The 11,344-nt window shown below is 35.5% G+C and overlaps 1 protein-coding gene across 1 annotated transcript in view; it reads right to left on the minus strand.

The window, feature by feature from the left end:
• The window catches only part of LOC147405205 (vacuolar protein sorting-associated protein, putative (DUF1162)), a 35,904-nt gene that overhangs the window by 4,566 nt on the left and 19,994 nt on the right, over positions 1–11,344 (minus strand). Inside the window, 16 exon segments of the mRNA XM_086441424.1 lie at positions 187–335; positions 420–526; positions 630–719; positions 821–949; positions 1,599–1,766; positions 1,896–2,012; positions 3,158–3,477; positions 4,770–4,866; positions 4,971–5,399; positions 5,532–5,793; positions 5,912–5,998; positions 6,079–6,164; positions 6,259–6,533; positions 6,627–7,046; positions 10,717–10,939; positions 11,021–11,067. Coding sequence (XP_086297550.1) covers positions 187–335; positions 420–526; positions 630–719; positions 821–949; positions 1,599–1,766; positions 1,896–2,012; positions 3,158–3,477; positions 4,770–4,866; positions 4,971–5,399; positions 5,532–5,793; positions 5,912–5,998; positions 6,079–6,164; positions 6,259–6,533; positions 6,627–7,046; positions 10,717–10,939; positions 11,021–11,067 — 3,006 coding nt within the window.

Genomic DNA, 11,344 nt, shown 5'->3' on the forward strand with positions numbered 1-11,344 from the left:
AATAGTATATATTTTCCTCCACTCTCAGGTGTGTCATACCCCAATTAAGCCCTATAACCCCTCTTATATTAATAGCTCAACCCTTTTTCCAACAGATCGGTCTTTTGGAGTAGTTGGTTGGTTAACAACATGCACACACACACACCCCTTCGCACCACTACACACACACACAAAGAGTGTATATACCTAAGGTGAGTCCTGGAAGGTTAATTAAACCACTGGATGGGTCGAAAAAGACATCGAGAGACGATGAAGCTGAGTCATCAAAAATAGAAGCAAAAGCTGGTGGAAGCAGTCGACTTCCTTTTGCAATGTAGACAGCTCTCATTCCATACCTAGAAGCCATTTTATTTATAAGCAAATATTTTGTTTCAAATAAATGTGAATGAATGACCAAATCAAATAAGTAGGCGGCTTACCATGAATAATGTTGTGCACATTTAATAAGTAATTCACGCATTGTTACCAGAGCGTGAGTAACTAGGATACCATTGAGTTCAACATCCATATTTTTTACGGCAGGAATCTACATCCATCAAAAACACATTGCAAGCTTATATGATGATCATCAGCAGTAAAGTACTAATCCAACTTCTAGATTACTCTTATTATAAGCATTTCAGTAACACCTTTATCACACTGTGCAATAATGACCTCAGTGTCTCCTGGGCTGAGCTATAACTTGAGTCTGAACTTCCTGGAAGAAAGCTTGCTACAATCTTGTATAAGCATATAAAAAATACAGGTCAGCAGGAATTTCGGTAATTTATGTGAAGATCAGTTAGGACATCAAATACATGGATGGAATAAAAATCAAAACCTTAATTGGGTGGATCTCAAAATGTTTAAAGTAAAACTGCCGGCTTGGAGTATTTGAGTCACTGAGGGATGTTCTCCAAAATGGAACAAGTCTCATTAGTGTCTCCTCGTCAAGGTTCAAATCAACTGGCTGTGAATGACGAAATTGATTTATCAAATGAGAATGTTAGATGTAGCAACCAGTAAGTCAAGAATACTCCATGTGCCTATATTTGAGTCCAAAATCATATTGCTGACTATTGTTGCCTCCAAAGTAGGGCTGTCAATGGATAGGGTCCGGTCCAGATTGGATCGAGTCGATTAGGTACCAATCCAATAAGGATCAGATTGGATCCGGGACTGATCCAACAAGTATTCGATTGAACTCTTATCGGATCATTTTTTACCAGATCTCAATATTAGGATCCAAGTCCAATCCAATAACAAAGAGATCAGGCCAACCCGTTTTTATATTGAAAACCTATATAAGCTTCATATATTTCAACAAATATATCATGTAATTTATATACTTTCTAGCATTTTATCGGATCGGGAAATGGTTGATTCAAATCCTATCCAATAAGATATCGGATTGGAACCTTACCAGGATCCTTATCAGAATCCAAAAATCCGACCTGACCCAAAGTTACCAGATCGGAACGGGTCGGATTTTGGGTCTGTCCAATCCATTGACAGCCCTATTCCAAAGATATTGATTCTTTGACAAGCTAACAGGAAGACAGAAAATATAATATAAGACAATCTAACACTAAATCTATATAGGTACCACCTGACATTACCTGCAAAACAATGGAGGAGTACTGAACTTGTTTCACATTGGAATTGCTTGAAAGTAGAATGAAAATAATTTGCAGAACATTATCATTCATGTCAGTGTAATCTAATTGATTTCTTCGGAGCAGTGCTGCAAAAGGAGCTCCTACCCATTTTTCATCCACATTCAATGACTGCATAATTCATAAATTCTGGTATGATCAGCAAACATGGGAAGAGAAAATAGTATGAAGATTTCTTAAAAGTACTTCCGTGAACTATTTCAAAGCATATCAAGCAAAGGCATGTGTAGATTTAATTACCTGTATTCGGATCTGATTACAATTACTCTGATCAGTAACCATTGAATCCAGATGAATGTTTCCAAACCTTGCAACTATGATTGGGGAATCAATTAATGGTTCACTTGCATCTTCATCCTTCAGAAAATAAATATCGTCTGATTAATGCGCCACAGAAGAGTAAATGAAATTTGAATATAAATTATTGGATCTTTTCGAATGCCTCTCCTACACATTTTTTCAAGTATTATTTACATGGTGAGCAATGCACCCAAAATTACAAATATATAAATCCAAAGCAGTACTTGCAAACACCTCCAGCTAAACCAAGTAGAGGAGAGACAGACATTAAGAAAAGTTGGTAATATATTGAGAAGATGATGCAATAGTTAAAAAATCTAGACATCAAAAAAGACTTGCATGATCACCGTATCTCAAACTCTTAGCCAATTATGCTTGATTTTGACATATTAAGACCACGATTTACCCAACCTAGCAAAGACCAAGGAAGAAACAAAAGCGGAGACGACATAACGAACTGATCTTGGATCAAGCTTGTATGTCCAATCTCTAGGTCCTACAGTTGTACACATAAAAGACAATACAATCAATAAAACATAAAGAACGCATTGAGGGTGGTTGGCAACCAACTTCTAACCCAGGAAAAGTAAGAGAAAAACAAAGCTCCTGATCATTCATAATATAACTCACTGAGTATAAAATCAAAATAAATATTATATTTTACACAATATAATGTCACGGAGATGATTTAGGGATTTGATTTATACTATTTTTGGGATGTTTTCCTTGATATCTAGATTGTACATAGCAGAGAATTAGGCTGTAAATAAGTTGGAAATACTTACCTTGTATAGCATTTAGGTGCTGGAAACCTGGCATTCATTATGTAAATACTTACCTTGTATAGCATTTAGGTGCTGGAAACCTGGCATTCATTATGTAAATACTTACCTTGTATAGTATTTAGGTGCTGGAAATCTGGCATTCATTTACTTACCTTGTATAGCATTTAGGTGCTGGAAATCTGGCATTCATTATGTAAATCTCTTCTATATAATGAATGGAAAGTCTAGGAAAAGGGGATTGAGACCAATTTGTCATATAACACTTGGACAGACATAAATAAGAAGAGGGGCAAAGGAGATCTTGGTACAATGAGAGATCCAAACTTTTAAGCAGGAAATATAAGACGTCAAAATAAGAAATAGAATGAAGGAATTTCTAATAAACCATTACTGTTTGATGCAGAAATGGAGACTAACCTGCTTCCCACTCTCTAGTAAGTGGATTGCAAAGTACGAAACTCTAAGCTGAATCTTTGCACATGGAAGAAAAAATGTACTTCTCTTGAAACGGCCAGGAAATTCAGAAATATGTAAAACACGTGTAGAACCATCTGGATATACTTCATATCCCACCTTTAGCATCTCTAGGCCATGTGATTCATCCTTAGTTCTTTTATGGTCTCCTGGTTTCTTTTCCAAAGGTAAATCCAATGCCAACCCTCTATGCTGCCTTACTTTCAAGAAAGGTTTCCAAGAACACATCTTATCCAAGTTAATTTTGCGTGACAGATGCATATCTACAGAAGGCAACCAAATAATCAATAAAATGATCGAACTCCCTTGCAAAATAACTGTACATAAATAATCTTCAATGGTCGCAACAACCACTCAAAGAACATATTACTGACCATTCAGAAGCATAACAAGTCATAGTGAAGTATCTCAAAAGTAAGACATGTTTCAGAGTACAAACTCACAGATTGTTTTCCATTTTTTTTAAAGAAAGAATATAGATTAAAAAGAAACAAAGATATCCAACAGGAAAAAATCTAGGGACAGCTCTGCCAAATACATCTTCAAAAATAGAATACTGTAAATCCCTAGAAGGACTTCAAGATGCACAAATTCCAGGAGAAAAAGTACATTAGCCAAGTGGTCTAACAGTAGTTGCGCTCATGGTAGGTGGACGACATGAAAATTTATGATGATGATAATGGTGATAACATATACAGGCATCTATTGTAATCTTCTTTCTTTTCCTAGTCTCCTTTTTTCTTCTAATGGAGTTTCAAACCTTTTATAAAAAAGTTGAATCACTCTCTCACACCTCTGGAAAGATTAAATTGTTTTCTTTTTTTTCTTTTGTGTTTTCTTATTTTTTGGTCTCCTTTTAATCAAACATTGTTACAACGATTGAAGGACGTGAAAATTTATGATGATGGTGATAACATATACAGGTTATTGACACCAATGGGAGTTATCTCCCTTGTTGTTGATGAGGATGAAACTAAAGCAAGATATTAGAGGAGAGCATCTAGAATATCATGCCTTGTTGGGCCCTCAGACTGAGAGTCAAGTGTGAATCAATCAAACAGTTTCATTAGAGGTGACGTGATACAAAGAACAAGCACAACATCATCTCTGCATAAATTAAGTGCGACAATCAAAGGGAAAAAAGAAAAAAATTATTATTATTATAATAATAAGACAATTGGCACTATTCCATCAAAACTTGTAGGTTCAATCTCCAATCAGAAATTCTCCCTCAGTCCAAAATAGAACCATCTAAGTTGTAATCGAACTTACATTAGAGAAAACTGATGCACAAGAACTGAGAAAACTTTCAAATATATGAAATACCATGGTAAGCACAACCACAAACATAGAAACCACATAGATATACTCTAAGCTGAAAGATGCGTTGTATGTTAGAAACAAGCATTCCATAAAAAGAACATTCAAAAATCGGAAAATGATTAAAGACAAGGAAGTCTATTGAGGACATAAATAAGCACCACAGGTAGGACCTGAGAAAATTCTTGGGCATAAATTTGGGATCCAAAAATAGTAGTAATATGGCTGCACATACCAGTAATTTCGACAACCAGTTTATGTGGCAAATTCAAGTCATCCCAGACATAATGTGTCGAATTTCCAGATCCTAGAGTGTCTGGCTCTAGTGAATCCTGAAAGAAATTGAAATAGAAAATTATTATCTATAATATTTTTTTTCCATTCACATGCTATAAAATTGTAACCAAGAACGGAGGGAAGAAAGATTTAACGAAACCTTTTGATAGTATGTGATAGATGCATCACGTAACAAATTTTCAATACGATAAGGTAAACTAATATTCGGCGGCCTATGGAAGTGCAGCACAAGAGCAGAACCTTCTTCTACAACATGGACTACGGCAAATTCTGTATTTTTGTTTTCTTGCCCGATAATTGGATTTGATTGATACCCAAGAGAATCCAAGGGTCTCCTGAACTTCAAGAAAAAACGTCCTAGTGAAGCTACACATATTGGCCCAGACCAACTGCATCCAACCTCATTCAGGCGAAACTGGACAAATATTAAAGATTCTGTATTCGCATTTTTATGTTTTCCAAGTAAAGAATCAAAGAAGTTGATTTCTCTCCTCCTGCTTATCCCAGTCTTCACAAGTAAAGCTATTTTCTGTTTACTGTTGATGCCAATGATGTCGTCCATATCATCCTTCGCAAGCACAGACAAAGGGACATAAATTAGATAATAACATTTAAATGAGGTACATTGGAGGAAGAGATATCAATTACAAAGTGGTAATCAACACATGAAGAAAAAAGACTAACAACATTAGAAGCAGACCTCCAAATAACATTGACGGATAAAGATAGTTTCTTGTGATTCATTTGAAATAACATATCTTGGGACAATCAATACTATTTGCGATGGCACGGCAACTTTGGATTGAAATGGCTTTAGTGACACCCCCAGCTTTGATATATGCTTGAGTCTAGCTCCTTCATGAACTTCCAAACTTAACTCTGCAAATCTTGACAAGATATCCAAGTCTAGCAATGCTACAGACGCTTTCTCTTCCAACAATTTCAGTTGTACCCTGTTGGATCTGGTGACATAATATAGATAAAATTCCATAACAAGATGTAATTACCCTCAGATTATCAAGAGTGTATTTTGATTACACGACTTCAAATTCGAGACATATTTACAATACCAAATCTTACTTCAAGAACCATGATCTGGTTGATTTTGGAGGCAAAAGCAAGCCAAAATCAGGAGGAAGGCTTGAACCAAATTTATCAGCTTCGGGCCTGCATAAAGTTTAGGCAATCAACTAAAATTAAAGCAGACTATTTATGCAATAAGCCTTGAAATGGATGAACATAACTACCTAGGCAGAGGCTTCTGATTGGACGCAAAGCAAAAGAGGGGAAGATCACTGTCATTCTGAAACGTGTATGGAGTAAAGACAGCTGCCTGTAAATGACCATGAATTCAACAAATTGAATTCTTATTGGGTTAACATAAATGTGTATGCAAGGAATAATGGTATGGCCACAAGGAAAACTACCTCCAACATGCCCCTGTCCCCACGTGACAATCTTAAGGAAGCAAAGCACTTCCCACCACCAAAATCCAAATCTATATTCAAAGAATGGACATCATTTTTCTGCTTATGTAACTTCTTTACCCAGTCACCACTGTTCACAGGTTTGCACCTCGAATTAAAAGCATTTAGAGTAACTGTGAAGTATATCATGGAAGGGTTTCCATATAAATAAGCACTCGATCCACATGGAATAGTTGCCTGCTTTCCAGTATCACCGCCTTCAGCAGTACATAGAACTGCAAGAAAATGAAGTTGATGAGCACAAAAAAAAAAAAAAAAAAAAAAAACCATTGTCAGACAACTCTCATTCCAAAACATTGTGTTATTACCTGGATGACTTTCAGTTACAAGTACATGTATTTCCAATTGCAAAAGATTGAAGAACTGAATTGTAGGAAGGAGAAAGATTTCTTTTTGCTCTTGTATAGCAACTGGTGACGTTCTAGTCTCACTTGTATCTCTAAAATTATCAGGCTTCATAACAGGTACGTCTCTTCCAATGGTCTGAATCAGGAAATGCAAATCAGTGACATGTGCACCATCAACATTGAGGGAACAATGTACAGTGCTAAATTTCACTGATTCAACACCAAAAGCCCTCCTGAATCTATAATTTAATTTATCAAATATTCCTGAGAGACGAACAGCCTTTCCACCTTTCAGATCTTCTGACCACTCTATTGAAATTGATTTTCCAGGATTTCCAAAGTATTCGGTTATTTCAGGTCTAAAAGAAAATAAGAAATTACCTGCAAGGAAATTTACCAACCAAATAAGAATTTCCAGAAGAAAACAAGAACAAATAAATGTATTCATTTCCTTACATTTTCTCCTTGAAAGCAAGAAGCACAAACTGCACACATAAAACAGAAAAACCAAAAATACAAATAGTTAAATTACCAAACCCCACTATAAAGTACAGGCCTACTCAAGGGATCACAGGGAGGTTGGTGGTGATCTTGGGTGGATTTTGAGGTACAAATCTAGTGCTTACAGTTTCTCTTTTGAAAGGATCAAAGCGTTGAACAATGACATTAAAATCTTTAAATTTTTATTGAAGTTCAAGCCTTCAAGATCGGTAAAGAAAATAGGGTCAGGTTCTGGGAGCATCGTTGGTGCAGGGATCCCTCCCTAAAAGATCAATTCTTTATGAGGTGCTGTTGAAGAAAGGAGAGCTCATCTCGTCATTCTTGATTAGGGATGGAGATGAAGGGTCGTGAGACTTCGGTTTTAGGTGAGCTTTCAACAATGGGAATTGGGGATCCTCCTGGTTGCTATCAGGTTGATTCCATTGTGTGTTGATGCAGAGGACCAACGGTTATGGGTTGGGATGCATGAGGGTGTGTTCTCAGTGCGCTCTATGTATCTTGCCAGGGACTCTTGTCGTTCCAATGCTTTTCCGGATTCTTTTATATGGGGCGTGAAGGTGCCTTCAAAAGTCTCTGTGATTGCTACAGTTGATCATATTATCTTGGGTGGCAGCCAAATGCCAAGTTATTGTGGTATGTCTGAAGAGGAGAGAGAGCCGGCTGATCATAATTTAGTTCATTGCTCTATTACCCAACAGATTTGGTCCCATTTCCTCTCCTTGTTTGGACTGCTAGGTTGTTTTCTGCTTCCGGTGCAGGCGTTATTCGAGTATTGGTTGTCTTGTGGGTGGCAGTTTTTGGGGGTCAAGCATATCCTTCGAACTCTTGTGCCCTTTGGTCTTATTACCTCAATTCAAGATCTTATTACCTCAATTCTGGCCATCCTATTTTTTGGGGGCAAGATGTTTAAAGAATTTAGAGAGGTTTTCTTCGAAGATTGTCTTGTAAAATGTGACAGGGTTTGAAGTTTGTCCGTTTTGTAGAATCCTTGATAGAGCAGCAATTAATAGCAGAGCTAACATAATCAGGATCAAAATAGCCAGAAATGCCAATGTGGCTACTTGCAGAGTAAAGTCCATAACTAGGCTATTTTGTGGTCACTGCATGAACTAGCTGACAATACTAACAGCATGGGTGATGTAAAGACTCGTGATAGTCAGGTAAATCAATCAACCAATCAGATGTTGGTGATCTTGAAGATTAGAAAGAAAGTCCACAAAAGTCGCATGAAAGGAGTGGTTCTAGTCCATAGGAATGGACAAGGACTGATAACCAAGCATACCGGTAACCTTAAGGAGATCAGCAGCCTACTTCTGGCTGCAAAATGAAATACTCTTGGTAGGTCAAGCAACTTCAAAACCCAATATCAAAACTTACAGATTTCAGCAAAAAAACATAGCATGGTCACACAAAAATGGGAGAAAACAACAAACTTCCTTGATTCTTACCCTATTCAAAAATAGCCATTTCCTATGGCTTCCATAGAAAAAAAAATGACCCATCCTCTAATAGACATTCACTTGTTTATCTCTTCAAAAATAGCCATTTTCTCAGATCTTTTATAAAAAAATTGAAAACGTGACTTTTTTCTTTCATGAAACCACATAAAACACCATTAATACAACAAAATTTTTCTAAAATAATATTAATAGATCATTACAAATCAATAGATTTAAGAAAATAGCTTCAGCCAACATGAGTCCTATAAATGCTCACCTCATGCTAATGTCACCAGAGGTACATGAAGACCTACTCTGATACCAACTTGATTTTATAACTGTTTTGGGGCTTGAGAGAAGAAAGAATTCAAAGAAATGAAGAGGATGGAGAAAATGAAGAAAAGAAGAAAGCACGGAAAGAAGCCTTAGGTTTTATAGATGACCTTTCAGGCCATGTTTATTAGACAGGATATAGTATTCGATCTTAGGATCAGACACGTTATTCCAATTAAAAGTGTTTGTTTTACAATATTTTCAATATTAATTAGAAGGAACAGGTCCTGGGTGGGGTTCACTAAGACCTAAAACAAGGAAAAATGATATCCTGTCAAATAAGTGGGATTCCAATTTCCAGTTTCATTTTCTCTACCAATGCTTTATTAAACGCCAAAGTTTTTAAAGAATTGAAAGGTCTGTGAGGATTTAGATGTGGTTGTTTGTAGAGATGAAGAACAAAGGGTTCATAAACAGGGAGATGGGATTTGTTGAGGTCATATTAGTGTGGGCTTCCAGAATTTAGGTTTTCCATTGCATGGCCAAGGAAATCCTTCTCCTTATTAAGTTGACCAAATTTTGAAGTGAGAAAATGAAAAATACAGAAATGCCCCAAGGACTTTAAATATACCCCACTTCTCTCTGAAGAAAGATAAAACTACTAACTACCGCTAATTATATCCAATAACAACTAATATTATACAATATTAAAAACCAAAGTTTTTTACAGCTCTGGTCTTTCTATAGTAGGAACCTACACATAAGGACTGCAAAATTAAGCATATAGAAATCTGTAATCAACTCAAGCTGCATAAAGCAATCATTTTAGTTCATGTCATGCAACAACTATACCCAAGGTAATAAATTTCGATTTCGGTGTCTATTTCAGTTAGTCTGGAAATAGAAATATTTCGATCAATATGGAAATGACAGAAATATTGATGAAATTTTCATTAACCTTGTAGGAAACAATAAAATAGGCACTAAAACACACTCATTAAGTCATCAAAATACAATAAACTAACATATGGGGTGAGAAATTGAATATCAGCATCATTTTGCTACACATACGCACATGTATTGAGAGGCTGGCAGTGGAATAAGAATAATTATGTTGCATTAACTACACACAACTTAATATGTAAGACATTAAAATGAAGAAACTATTAAGTATTGCATTCATGTTTTACTATATTTCTTTTATTTTTTTGAATAAATATGAATAAATTGCTAATGTATGCAACTAATTGAAACATGGTTGATTGTATGCGTGCTTATATAAATGTACTAATATGCTTAGAATACATTAAAATAAGATGATGTATATAACTAACTAATCATAATTCATTTATACTAACAGATCAATGTTCTATGCAATTTTTATTAGTAAATACTATGTGTAATTTACAAGTTCATTCTAAAAGAAATTATAAGTTTTTTTTATTTTAAATTCAGTCAAAATTTACTATTCATCGAAATATTGTATTTTATACCTAAAAATTGATAATTTCGATCAAAATTCACTATTCATCGAAATATTACTCAAAATGAATAGTTATTCCCACCGAAATATATACAAAAAGAAACTGTTGGTTAGATTTTGTGTCGGAACTTGTGGAAATGGAAATATTTCAGTATATTTCGTGGAAATATGTAGAAATTTAATGCTATGACTATACCTCAATAAAAAGAACCTAAATTGGAAAAAATGAAGCATCTCAGCCACTAGGAAGAAGTCCAAATTCATACTTGAAAAATACCTAAGCTAAACAATACCAAATAAATTTATAATGGGACTTTGGAATTAATATCAGGAGATAACCGAGATTTAATCTCACCAAGACTTAAAGACATCAATGCCTTCTTCACTCCCCCATGCAAAGTAATAGCTTCAAGTGCCGCCATTGAATCATCAATTGTATCTCCAGTCCTCAGCAAAACAGTGGCATATTCCGCTTCTTGTGGTTGAGGGCGCTGAAAACGTATTGTCATAGAGAATCCAGTTTCATTATGAATCCTTAACAAAGGAGAAACCACAACAGACAAACCATCCTGCAAATTGTAAAATAAAGAATTATTGATATGATAAATCATCTATACACATGAAAGAACCAATTCCAATTCCAGAAGATACCTCAGTTTTTTTTAAATGTCAACCACAACAAATGGCCCTGGGTGAGTTCTTGAATCTGTTCAAGGACGAGGAAGAAAAGATCAGGTGTGGAGAAAAATTGCAGATAATGTAGGAATCAAAAGGCACAAGAAGCTCTGTACATCATTCAGGTGAGGAAGCCCATTAGCATGAACATTTACCTGATTGGTAGAGCTCAGATTACTTACTAGACAAAATACAAGTATAGGGAGGCGCATACAATCAGAAAAATGTCCATTGAAATTAGAATGAATTAAGAACTAAGAAATAAAATAATGGGTGAAAAACTATATCATGAAAGGGGAGCTGAACAA

Source organism: Akebia trifoliata, chromosome 4 (genome assembly GCF_017979445.1).
Source record: "Akebia trifoliata isolate Shusen 1 chromosome 4, ASM1797944v1, whole genome shotgun sequence".
NCBI classification, from domain to species: domain Eukaryota; kingdom Viridiplantae; phylum Streptophyta; class Magnoliopsida; order Ranunculales; family Lardizabalaceae; genus Akebia; species Akebia trifoliata.